This window comes from Adiantum capillus-veneris, chromosome 17 (assembly GCF_014529385.1).
Source record: "Adiantum capillus-veneris isolate H3 chromosome 17, ASM1452938v2, whole genome shotgun sequence".
NCBI lineage: Eukaryota > Viridiplantae > Streptophyta > Polypodiopsida > Polypodiales > Pteridaceae > Adiantum > Adiantum capillus-veneris.
Window position 1 is genome coordinate 58,922,381 of NC_140947.1, and position 12,854 is coordinate 58,935,234.

Sequence of the window (12,854 nt, forward strand, 5' to 3'; positions counted from 1 at the left end):
AGGCATTTGTGTCTCTATCATGGGGTGAGTGGAAATGCAACTACTATGCTAAATCACTGTTGGATATTCTCAGAAAAACAAAAGGCATGATTTCTAGAACTCTCTCTTTAACTCCTGAAGTTGTAGCAACAGTTTTTAAGCTGCCACTGAAAGGTGTTACAATGATTCCTAAATGTTTGGAGTTGCTGTTGAAGGAGTTTGGGGCTAGTGAAGGTGGAAGGAGGTACTATATGTTGAAGAATGTAAATTATGCAAGAAGGGAACAATTAAAGTGGTATTTGGAGAGGTTGTGTTTCTTGGTAAAGTTCGATTATATGTCAAAAGAAAACTATGCTCCTCTATGTTTTGCAGAGCAGGGTGGTACAATTAATTGGGGTAATTGGCTGTATGAGAGGATTTCTCTTGAAGTCTACTTGTCTGATAGGAGGAGGGCTCAGAATAATAGTAGACTGTGTGCTTATTTGGCTGCTTTGGTTAGTTATGCTCAGAAGTTTCCAGCAGAGGAAAGTGATGCAAAGGAGCAAGGGATACCTGGTTCTTCTAGTAAAGCAGCAGTGGTGAAGGAAGATCAGTTGTCTACTCAGAAGTCTGACTTACCAGCAGGTTTGGAAGGTGATCAGGAGAAGCTGGAATTTTTTAGGTTCTTGGTGCAGGCAGGGTACACAAAAGAAGAGGCTCTTAGGTGTGTGCAAACTCCAGAGTTGGTAGAATCTATGAAAGAGTTGGACATTGCAATTCCTAACCCTGAACTGGAAGCGCAAACACCAACCAAGTCGGGCAAGGTATATACTTTGTCTAAACAGAGGAAGCTGGACACTGGTGTGTTACATGTGGCAAAGCAAATGAACTTTGAAGGTAAAACTGTTCAAAGAATTCAAGGGAGTGTCACTATAGAGGATTTTGGCATGGCTGTTAAGATGCTATCAGAAGTGCAAATATTTTGAGCAGGCAACAAATTCAGTTAGAAAATCAGATGCAGTGTGTGGCAGAAACAGGTGTAGCAAAAGTAATGTTGTAGGAACAGACAGATTTGGTGGAGAGTCTGAAGGTGGAGACATTGAAGAGTAAGCATAAGCATGAAGTGCAGGAAATGTTAATGCAGCATCAGAGTGAGCTGCCAGAGTGAAGATGTCTTTGGGTGTGTTCAAGGAGTGGACTCAGACCTTGGAGGACAAGGTGAGACATGAGTTGGAGCAGTTGGCTAGTAAGAAAACAAAGTTGCAGGTCCTGGATCAAATGCTTGATCAGAGGTTGAAGCCTTTGCTGGATTTGGAGAAGCAGGTGTTGGGACAGGAGGAAGTTGATGTCAATGGAGTATTGATGTCTGAGGGAGATGTTCAAGTGGTTAGGCAGAAAATGGCGAACAGTATGCAGGAAGCATGGAGATCCATTAGAGAAATGGTTTAAACAGGTTTTGTGAGTGCTAATGAAGCAAATTTGTTGGTGGAGATTGACCAGTTAAAGAAAAAGAGGGAGTTTTGGGTGAAGCAGGTTCAAGAGTATAAAGCAAAGCAAATGGTGAAGCAAGTGCTAGAGCGGGAGAAGCGAAGTCCAGATCAGGTGAAGCAAATTCCAGAGCATGGAGCATCTTCAGAGAGACCAGTGGTGGAAGAAGGAAAGCAAGAGACTGAAAAGGAACAGAGTGCCGGTGTAGCTGTGCAGGTGCCTGGGGCAGCTGCTACTGACTCTGAAGTACCTGTTGCTGATCCAAAGATTGTTGCAAAGATGTAGTCGGAGTCTATAACTGCTCAAGCAAGTGTTGAGTGAGCAACAAGATGAAGTTGGTTTATGGATAACTTTTTGGTCTTTGTCACAAGGATGTGGCAATTGCTAACTTGAGTTCTTGGTTTCATTCCGATGATTTTTGTTTAATTTTTGGGACCCTCTTTTTGAAGTTGCAAATGGCTGGACATTGTATGGACAGTGTGAAATGGCTGACGGCCGAGAGTTTCACCCGCAATTGGGAAGGACAGGTCACCATGAGTTGGTCGTGCTAATAGGCACTGGAATCCGAGCAGTAAAAGGGTGTCTAGGCTCAGTTCAAAGTCATTTAGGCCCCTCGCTACACTTATAAGTCAGTGGGTACTAGGGATTTAACTCAAAAGAGGCAAACTTGACACATGGTGGCTCCAGATGCATCTGCTAGAAGCATCAGCAAGAGGGGGCGCCCATTTCAAGAGGGGGCTGATTTTTTCCCATTAGTGTGCTACAGTGTGTATGTGAGTAGTGGGTGCAGGTGATCACAGCTTTAATAGAAAGCTTGCCTTCTCCCTTGCTCTATGTAGCGCGATGATTTGCTCTTGCACATCTCTCTCTCCCCTTTGCGCATACGGTAATGCCCCACTAGTTGGGCTTCTTAGATGACCATGTACAGTTCTGGGGGTTTATGCGCGTTTGCCAAGGCAAGAGCCTTCTGTACAGGAACCGGATTAGCTAATTGCTAATCCCCTTCAGGTACGCACAGGTCCATCGCGAAGGAATGCGAAAACGAAGAGTTTTCTCGCGTGAAAACTTGTCCGATTTGAAAGGGAACCGTCCCATTGCGTGTGGGAGCACCTGAGACACGCATAGGCGTGCTCGCTCCGCTCGAAACGGTCCAAAACAGAGAATTACAACCTGCTGTGTTTTTCTGCAGGTTTAGGGTTTCGCACCTAAATGGCATGGAATCTCCAGGGGAGCCTCGAAAAGGCCTTGGGATGCATGTACAGGGCAGTAGGCACCTAACAGTGGAAAAACAGAAAATTACAGCATGTTGAAATTGACCTGTAGCTCACTGGAAAGCTTCCATACTGCAAGGGAAAGTGTCCTTGACGTGTACTTTTGACCTACAGGGATTTTTGCCCCGTTATGCTAGCGAAATTGGGTCAAAAACCTACAATTACAGCCATGGACAGGTTTGGACAGCTTGGCGAGGGTTAGGTGCAAGCGTTCGGATCGTTTATTTGCCAGGGGAGCCTCGGGAAAGCATTGGGTGCTTGTAGAGGACAATTTGGAGAGATTTCCCGCGAGGAATCTCATCTAATTCAAGGGGGTCACTTACAGGTGCGAGAGCGAGGGATATCCACAGAAGGGATCGCACACGGATCGGAGCAGAATTCAGCGAGCTGCAATTTCTCACCAGGTTTTGTGAAGTGCTCTTAAGTGCACGGAAAGTCACTGTGTACTTGGGATTTTGTTCGTGGAGACTTCTACTGTGGTTATGTTGCTGAAATTGGGTTAGAGTAGAGGAATTTCAGCCCGATAAAAGTGGGACAGCTTGTAGAAGTTTACAGGTTTTTCTCAAGTATAATAATAATAAAGAAATACCGAAAGGGGCGCCAATCTTTGGGGCCAACTGGGTGTCGTTGTCTGCTTGGTAGCGCTCTAGCTGCCAGGCCGTGGTTTGTCTTGAAGTGATGAATTCTAGTCACAGGCTTATTCGTGAAGTTCCTTTTTGTCCTAAAGTCTAAAGTAAAGTTTCGGGTGAAAGCCAAAGTCTACCGCCCTACGGGCCGGTTTCATGGTTCTGTTGGCGGGACAGAATCACTTTTTCCTCAAGAAGTAAGCCTTGGTTGGTTTTTGAGAAAAGACACAAAGCACAGGAACTTGGAATTACAGTATGGCTGACAAGAGGGATGACACCAAGGAAGAGGGTTCCTCTTCACAGGACAGACAAAAAATTCCGCATGTTCCTACATAACGTTTTCAGTGTTCGCCCTGCCAAAAAGTGGTCAAATTAGGGCTGATTTTCTGCTACGTTTTTAGGGTTTGCAAGTATGAACCAAGATGAGATAGGGAGAGGTCTCACGGTGGTAGACTGGCCACTAGATCTCGTGCGGGAGTGATGTGGGTCTGCCAGGTGGCACGCTGCTCGCTGATTCTCTGAGGTGATTGCTTGGACTCTTTGATGCATTGGTAAATCATTTGAAATTTGAGCTTACTTGTCGTGGGTAGTACGCTACAGTGTTGTGGAATTATGCTCGTTTGCAAAGGCAAGAGCTTTTTGCACAGGTAAAAAGTTAAGGGACAGGTTGCAAGATGTTATGTGGTGAAGTTCAAGAACTATCCACCTATGGATGCAAAGTGGATGGAAGAGCATGAACTGTCAGAGTCACCAAATGTATTGCAGCTTTTACCTTGAGGCCTTTGGGTTACAACCTACGTATGCCCCAACCCAATGTATGCAAAGGAGGGGTAATGATAGAACTAGCACATCAAATGTACTCATTGATTCAGTGCAATAGCAGTGTACATTGTTTGATAAAAGTATGAAGGTCTCGTTCACTCATTTGTACACATGTTTTGACAGTCTTTCTTGCCGATACATGCGATGATAAAAGGGTGCTTACCACACTAAATCATCTATGGCATGCAATCGAGGACGTTTGCGATTTTAAGAGGGCGGTATGTCACGAGGACGTGGCAATTGCTAACTTGAGTTGTTGGTTTCTTTCTGATGATTTTTGTTTAATTTTTGGGACCCTCTTTTTGAAGTTGCAAATGGCTGGACATTGTATGACCAGTGTGAAACGAACGACGGCCGAAAGTTTCACCTGCAATCAGGTCACCACGAGTTGGTCGGGCTAATCGGCACTTGAATCCGAGCAGTAAAAGGGTGTTTAGGCTCAGTTCAAAGTCATTTAGGCCCCTCGCTACACTTATAAGTCAGTGGGTACTAGGGAATTAACTCAAAAGAGGCAAACTGGACACATGGCGGCTCCAGATGCATCTGCCAGAAGCATCAGCAAGAGGGGGCGCCCATTTCACAAGAGGCCTAATTTTTGCCCATTAGTGTGCTATAGTGTGTGTTTGAGTAGTGGGTGCAGGTGATCATAGCTTTAATGGAAAGCTTGCCTTCTCCCTTGCTCTATGTAGCACGATGATTTGCTCTCTTGCATCTCTCTCCCCTTTGCACATATGGTAATGCCCCACTAGTTGGGCTTCTCAGATGACCATGTACAGTATTGGGGGTTTATGTGTTTGCCAAGGCAAGAGCCTTCTGTACAAGAACCGGGTTAGCTAATTGCTAATCCCCTTCAAGTACGCACAATTCCATAGCGAAGGAATGCGCAAACGGAGAGTTTTCTCGCGTGAAAACTCGTTAGATTTGAAAGGAAACTGTCTCATTGCGTGCGGGAGCACCTGAGACACACGTAGGCGTGCTCGCTCGGCTCAAAACGGTCCAAAACACAGAATACAACCTGCTGTGTTTTTCTGCAGGTTTAGGGTTTCGCACTTAAACTGCAGGGAATCGCCAGGGGAGCCTTAGAAAGGCCTTGGGATGAGTGTATAAGGCAGTAGGCACCTAATAGTGGCAAAACAGAAAATTACAGCATGCTGAAATTGACTTGCAGCTCACTGGAAAGCTTCCATACTGCAAGGGAAAGTGTCCTTGACGTGTACTTTTGGCCTACAGGGATTTTTGCACCGTTATGTTGGCGAAATTGGGTCAAAAACCTGCAATTACAGCCATGGACAGGTTTGGACAGCTTGGTGAGGGTTAGGTGCAAGCGTTCGGATCGTTTATTTGCTAGGGGAGAAAGCATTGGGTGCTTGTACAGGACAATTTTGAGAGATTTCCCGCGAGGATTCTCATCTAATTCAAGGGGCAAGTGACCCTACAGATGCGAGAGCTCAAGGGCTATCCACAAAAGTGATCGGCACGCGGACCGGAGCGCGAAACAGAGAATTCAACGAGTTGCAATTTCTCACCAGGTTTTGTGAAGTGCTGTAAAGTGCGTGGAAAGTCAGTGTACTTGGGATTTTGTCTGTGGAGACTTCTACTGTGGTTATGTTGCCAAAATCGGGTTAGAGTAGAGGAATTTCAGCCCGATAAATGTGGGACAGCTTGTAGAAGTTTACAGGTTTTTCTCAAGTATAATAAGAGTAAAGAAATACCGAAAGGGACGCCAGTCTTTGGGGCCAGCTGGGTGTCGTTGTCTGCTTGGTAGCGCTCTAGCTGCCAGGCCGTGGTTTATCTTGAAGTGTTGAATTCCAATCACAGGCTTATTCGTGAAGTTCTTTTGTGTCCTAAAGTCTAAAGTAAAGTTTCGGGTGAAAGCCAAAGTCTACCGCCCTACGGGCTGGTTTCAGTCTTACTCTATATCTTTTTGATCAAGGGATGTGTGGATATGAGTCGGATTTCTTCAAAATCCACCACCGGAACGTGCCATGTGTTGAATGGGATATTGTAATGCTTTGTCGGATTTTTCTTAGTCTGATAATAGCTCAGTCAGACGGTTATACCAAGAACATTATTTTGGGCAGTTACAACGACTTTGTCTTATGACTTTGGGGGTAGAAGTGCGCATGGCGAGAGAGTTGTGGGAGCAAAGTCTGAGAGATGTAGCGTGTTTTGATGTAGTGTGTTTTCTTCAATGAATCAAGCTTAGTTATGTTTCTGCTAGGTCTGAATCTATCTATGTGTAGTGTTCTGCTCAACCTGAAATTGTTTGTGTGCAAGTTCTGCTATGTCTGAAGTGCTTCTTGTGTTGATTCATTGTGAGCAATGGTGTTTCAATATTAGTTTGTCATGTGTTGAAGAACCCCAACACTTTCTTACGAACAAACAGAATTGGAGCTGCAAAAGGAGTTACACTAGGACATATAAAACCCCTATCCAACAACTCACCTAGTTGGCGCTCTAGCTCATGTTCATTAGCCTTGTTCAAACGATATGAAAACTTACAGGTTGTGCTCTGTTCACAAGGTCGATGATATGATCCTCAAGTTGCTCGGGAGGGAGGTAGGGGGAAGATCATCCTGGAGAAACAAGTGCTCAAAACTTGGCAACAACTCGCCATACTTGTCAGGAATACCCGAGTTCCTTGCTGTGGGGTTGACATAGATGACTATCGCTGGGGCTTCTCGATGTAGCTCTCTTTTAGCTTTGACGTGAGTGACGAGAGGGAATACCGCTCTCGCCTCGAATGAGGACGGGTTGCGACACATTATCATTGATGAGAAGCGTGAACTTCTCCCAATCGACAATGGGCTTAAACATACGAAACCACTTAATGCCCAAAATGATATCATATCCTCCGAGTTTAGAGACTACAAAACGACGAGTGAATTGGGTTTGTTGAATGATCAATTCATTACATTCTTGAGAGATTGAAGCGTCCATGCCTTCCAAGAAACCTTGCACTAGAATGATGGGAATAGGAGAAGTTTGAAGACGTGCTCGTTTCACAAGAGATTCACTTATGACATCATGAGAACTTCCAGAATTAAACAATACAATGACCCTTTGACCATTAACACGTCCATAGCATATTATGAGTTCATCCTCAACAAAAGTTCCCTCATGCTTAGCTTCTTGCTCTATCACACTCATAGCATTCACTTGAGGGGTAGAGTGAGAAGTTGACGCAATAACGGGTTCATTTTTAGATTCTTTCTTAGGATAATCCTTTTTCATGTGACCTACTGTGTGACAATGAAAACACCTACGCTCCTTTGCATACAATGCTCGTTCTTCTTTATTTAATTGACCACCTACGACTCCTTGAGCAACTTTCTCATCAGGTTTGAGTTGCGGTTTATCAGATTTTCCTTTACCCTTATCCTTAGCTTTGTCACTCTTAGATTGAGATGGAGATGGAGAATTAGATTGAGAAGTTGGAGAGTTCTTATTATTTTTACTATTCCCATTAGAATTTTTGTCCTTGTCTTTAGAGGAATCATGAGAGGAAGAGTTACCATTACTGTAGGCTGTCTTGAGCTTGCCCTTGTTGTGCTTCGTCTCTTGGAGTTGAGCCAAGCGTATCGCCTCTTGTAATGTGTTTGGACCACCAGCTTCCACGTCAAACTTGATCGAGTGGTCCAATCCAAAGAGAAAGGCCTGCAACCTTTCCCCATCCGATTTCCTCAATTGTCTACCTAACTAGGACACATGGTTAACATATGACATCACAAGTTTACTTTGTTGAGACAAAGCCCGAAAATCCTCCTTCAGTCGCTTAAGGTATTGTGGAGGCAAGAAGCGAGTCTTTAGATCCTACTTGAACTCCTCCCAACTAAAGCTCGAGACGGGGAACGAGGAGAGACTTGGCGTGGGCCGCCTTGTGGGTGTCTTCCTTCTTCTTCATCCACTCATTCTTCCAAGTGATAACATCACCTGTGAGATGTATAGGACTTTGTTACTATCATACTTTTTAACAACTGCAAAATAAGATGTAAATTGATGGAACCAAGAATAGATGAGAATAGGATCCATCTTACCATCATACGTAATCTTCTAGGAAATTTGTTCGTTCGTGTAGCACTGGTCGCCTCCGCAATGGTCTTGGCAAGCTTTTTATAATCCGGCTCCGAGGATGGGGAATCTGATCGGACCGCCAGAGATGTGATGAGATCACGCATGGCTGCCATCTCTTGCCTGCGAGCCTCGGCTTCGGCTGCCAATCGACGTTCCTCTCGCCTCGCCGTTTCCACACGCTCTTGTCGTCATGCCTCTTCTTGCCGCATCATCATCTCCATCATGGAATCCATGGAATTGAGTGGCAAGGATGGAGGGGCAGGGGGAGGACTGCTTGGAAGATCCAAAAGGGGAACTTGCTCGCCTTTGGAATTGGGGGAGGTCTCCATATCACTATTAGTCTTGACCATGCAAGGATTTTTGCTCTTTGTTCAGGGAAGGTCGCAGACTTATCTTCGAGACAATGGCAAGCTTGCTGTTCCAAGAGTGGGAAGAGTGTCACTGAGACGTAACCTTAAACCCCATCTTCAAAGCTCTGATACCAATGTCAGGTGCAGTGGAATTTAAATGGTGATAAGATCTAGACTTTATACTTCCACAAATCTTTACTTATTTCCTTGCTTGAATGTGTGCTACTTAGCACACATGCAAGACTTTATACTTCCACAAATCTTTACTTATTTCCTTGCTTGAATTCGTGCTACTTAGCACGAATTCTGGTTCCTTTTATTCCCTTGTAGAGAGAATGAGAGAATGAATGAGAGAGAGAGGTAGAGATGTGTAGAGGGAAAGAGAGAAAGAGAAGAGGAGAATGACACCCGATGGGGTCCCAACCAACCCTCTCAAGGGTCCCCGGGTCCCCTTAACCTTGCCAATGTGGTATTTGCTTTTGATTGTGCAAATGGAATGTACACACATGCAATACCTCAATGTAGACTCTACTGACTCGAATGGGAAATGTTGCCGCAATAACTCTTCAAAATGAAGCACCTTCGGGGCTGATTTGATGCATATTTGGATCCGTCTCAATGAGGGGTTTTTGATGACCACCAAGGGGCAGATCTGGGGCTGATTTGCGCTCCCGATGTGAGAGGAATCAAGGACTGAAAGCTAGCTGCAAAAATGCAGATCTGGCTGCAAAAAAGCAGCCGATCTATCGCGCAAAGCAGGGCTGAAAACGCAGATGATGATGATGAACTCATCTGTACATGCAGGTCCTATGAATAGGCTCACAAAATTGCCGGTACTAATCCTCCTAGGATTTTAGACACTCCTATCTAGGGATAAGTGCAAAATTGGCTGTGGAAGTCGATGAAGCATGTCCACGTGGCTCACAAAGTCATGTGCACGTGACACTACTCCTTGCTTCTACGTGAGTCTGAGGCACCATAGTCACAGAGAGAGCTTAGCAGAGATTGTGCCCCGAAGGAGGGATTTGAGTTTTCCTGACAAGTTCAACTGGGATATAGCTTTTTGGTATCAGAGGTGACAAGTGATGTTTTCTTGTAAAATTTACGGAGTTTGCAATAGTTGCTTGTGTTCTTGCAGGTGACTACTCTCTCCGAGAAAGGTTGAGCAAGAGAAGGCTACGGCCTTTGCTTGAGGGATTGCAAGGTCTAAATTTGAGTTGGCTTGAAGAGTGGGCATACTTTGAGATCACATCGGCGGCAAACGTTGAAGGATCCAGTTCTCGAGATTCTTAGTTGGGAGTGAGATTTTGAGAAAATATGGGAAGAGCCATGATGAGCCAAGGGAGAAATGCTAAAGAAGAACTTAGTTCAGCTCAACATGCAGGGTGCAACCATTGCTCGCTTGGTCAGATGCTGAGAGAGTCTTAGATGCTTTCAAGAAGCCCCAAGGGAAGGATGTTGTTGAGCATCAAGGATCTACTGGTCAAGATGCCACTAGGCTAAAAGGAAACAGTGATTGAGGTGCTTCTGAGCACAGAGGCTCCAAAAGACAGAGACAAAAGCAAAGACAAAGATCGCTCTCTGTCTCTCCTCAATGATAGTAAAGATATATCTTTTTCTTTTCCATCATATTCTCTTGAGTATAGTGCCTCTACTTCTCTAATTGTTTCCACTTCTCATCATGTGTTCCTACGACTACTCTATATAAGCCCAAATCTAAACCCAAATCAAGAAAGCAAGCCGCAAGCATTGTAGCAAGAGAAAAGTCTTCAAGTCTAGAGATAAGGACATGAAATCGACAATTACAATGGAAGACGAGATGCCCCCATAGCTTTCTCTTTCATTAGACAGTTCGAGGTTGCCTTCACCAACAGCAACTCCATTGACAAGTCGGAACGGATGCATGTGGGTATGTACCTAAAGGAGACTGCAAGCAATTGGTGGCTTGCCAAGATACTCAAGGGATCCCAAGCCAAGACTTGGACACAGTATGCAAGCCAAGACTTGAGCACGCCAAGTTTTATAAGCAATTCCTTTGGCCTCATGTTGAGAAGTATATTGGCTCTTACAGATTGAACATGAGCTAGTTACAGCACCCTTTATCAAGATTTCGGATGAGGAATGTATGAGATAGTTCGAAGCGGGTCCTCAACCCCACTTTGGAAGAGCATGGAGGTGTAGAACACATTTCATCGTTTTGGCCCTTTTCTCTGAGGCCATAGAACATGCGGCATAATTTTAAAGAAGACATGTAAAGAAGGTTGACATGTTTGAAGTACATGCATGTAGCAGTGTTGAATACTAAATGTTGTTCTCAAAGCAGGCTCGTTTGCTCCTCAGAATTAGACACCAGTGATTGATTTGAATAAGATCTCATAACATTGTGTTTAAATGAATGAAACAGTCTTTATTTTTTATTTTCTCAAGTGCTTTCCTTTTTTTGTAGTGTTTTCTACATTGCTTCATTTGAAGATAAGAAAGGAGATCAAAGTAGCACGTGTGTGGTCGTGGGCAAAGATGGGGAATTGTTGTAGTTGTCGAAGAAATTTTGATGATGATAGGCCTCCACTTACCCATGCAACACCAACAACGAACGGAAATGGGGGTATTTATTTGTTTAATTTTAGTGTCTAGGAACTTTATGCTACTATATTCTTGAATAATGCTTAGACCATACAGGTGCACAAAAAGGTGATATGGCAGCTAGGAATACAGCCAGTGTGAGCGCGCAGTCCATAGAGGCACCTCGTCTACCTCTGGATATTCTGAAAGAAGCTACGGACAATTTTGGAGTAAAGTCTATGATTGGGGAGGGTTCTTATGGCCGTGTATACTATGCAAATCTTGATGGAAAGGCAGCTGCCATAAAGAAGTTAGATGTCAACAATCAGCAAGAGTCTGATGAAGACTTTTTATCTCAGGTTGCAGGCTTTCTTTTTGGCGTTCTTACACGAACATGTTGACTGCTTGTAAGCTGACTTGATGAAAGGGCTACTGCAGATTGCTATGGTTTCAAAGTTGAGGCATGACAATGTGGTTGAACTTGTCGGTTACTGTCTTGATGGCGACTTGCGGATCCTAGCTTATGAATTTGCTACTATGGGATCTCTACATGACATTCTCCATGGTGATGTTGATGCCTTATCACTTATCCTTTAACTGTGTTGATGTGCTTGTCTAATAGTTCAATGAACAGCATGAATGGCAACTGACACAACATTTCACAAGTCCAAAAGCAATGGTTCAAACTGTTTGGGACGTATTATCTGAACTCCTCTAACAATGTTCACAGGTCGAAAGGGTGTGCAAGGTGCACAACCAGGCCCTGTTCTTGATTGGATGCAAAGGGTTAAAATTGCTGTGGGTGCTGCAAGAGGTTTGGAATACCTTCACGAGAAAATGCAACCGCCCATTATCCATCGGGACATTAGGTCCAGCAATGTCCTCCTTTTTGACGATTTCACCGCAAAGATTGCCGATTTTAATCTTTCCAACCAAGCTCCTGACATGGCTGCTCGCTTGCATTCCACTCGTGTCCTGGGCACGTTTGGTTACCATGCTCCTGAGTATGCTTCAAGTTATGATATTAAGCTTTATAATCAATTGCTCAGCACCCATTTCCTCTTATTTTTGTGGGTTTCCTTGTGGTTGTGTTCTAGGTATGCGATGACTGGCCAGCTCACTCAGAAAAGTGATGTTTACAGTTTTGGTGTGGTTTTGTTAGAGTTGCTCACAGGTAGAAAACCAGTGGACCACACTATGCCTCGTGGGCAACAGAGCCTGGTTACATGGGTAAGTATTTTATTTGTAGGTGTCATCAGAATTACGTGTTGAATTCATACCATCTTTTTTTTATTAAAAAACTGTAGGCAACTCCTCGCCTTAGTGAAGATAAAGTGAAACAGTGTGTGGATCCAAAGCTAAAGTCAGATTACCCTCCTAAGGCAGTTGCCAAGGTATGTTTTTGTGGTATGCATGAATCATGAAATCTGGAAAAGGAATGTGCCGTAGTGGGCTTATATTTTACATAAGTGCTCATGCTTTATTGGTGTATCACAATTCCGGGAGATTCTGATTAGTAGGCATATAGACCTTGGGTTATTTATCTGTGCAAAGCAGCAATCCGCTTTTAAACTGTTTGAAGAACAGTGTTTGAAAAACAGAAGCATGTGCACATTATCTCTACAAAACATTCACAAGACACTATCGCTTGAAAAAGTCGATTTTTGAAAATCCAACTGTGTGTGTGTGTGTGTGTGTGTGTG

The 12,854-nt window shown here is 44.1% G+C and overlaps 2 protein-coding genes across 5 annotated transcripts in view; both read left to right on the plus strand.

The window, feature by feature from the left end:
- LOC147437319 (protein CYTOSOLIC ABA RECEPTOR KINASE 7-like) overlaps nucleotides 1-12,854 on the plus strand; it is a 45,783-nt gene that overhangs the window by 17,043 nt on the left and 15,886 nt on the right. For 2 of the 4 annotated variants that reach the window (XM_086486873.1, XM_086486872.1), the window contains exons 2-7: nucleotides 11,036-11,194; nucleotides 11,269-11,510; nucleotides 11,590-11,716; nucleotides 11,882-12,155; nucleotides 12,249-12,381; nucleotides 12,459-12,545. In XM_086486873.1, coding sequence (XP_086342999.1) covers nucleotides 11,107-11,194; nucleotides 11,269-11,510; nucleotides 11,590-11,716; nucleotides 11,882-12,155; nucleotides 12,249-12,381; nucleotides 12,459-12,545 — 951 coding nt within the window. In that variant the 5' untranslated portion in view covers nucleotides 11,036-11,106. Of the gene's footprint in view, nucleotides 1-3; nucleotides 25-11,035; nucleotides 11,195-11,268; nucleotides 11,511-11,589; nucleotides 11,717-11,881; nucleotides 12,156-12,248; nucleotides 12,382-12,458; nucleotides 12,546-12,854 lie in introns of those variants that run through there. The other 2 variants (XM_086486869.1, XM_086486870.1) reach the window with 2 other exon arrangements.
- On the plus strand, nucleotides 87-944 carry LOC147437321 (uncharacterized). Its single transcript, XM_086486874.1, has one exon. The coding sequence runs from the start codon at nucleotides 87-89 to the stop codon at nucleotides 942-944; it is 858 nt and encodes a 285-aa protein (XP_086343000.1).

What these genes read in the sequence shown, in the direction of transcription:
- LOC147437321 (XM_086486874.1), top strand. Translation starts at nt 87, where the DNA reads ATGATTTCTAGAACTCTCTCTTTAACTCCTGAAGTTGTAGCAACAGTT.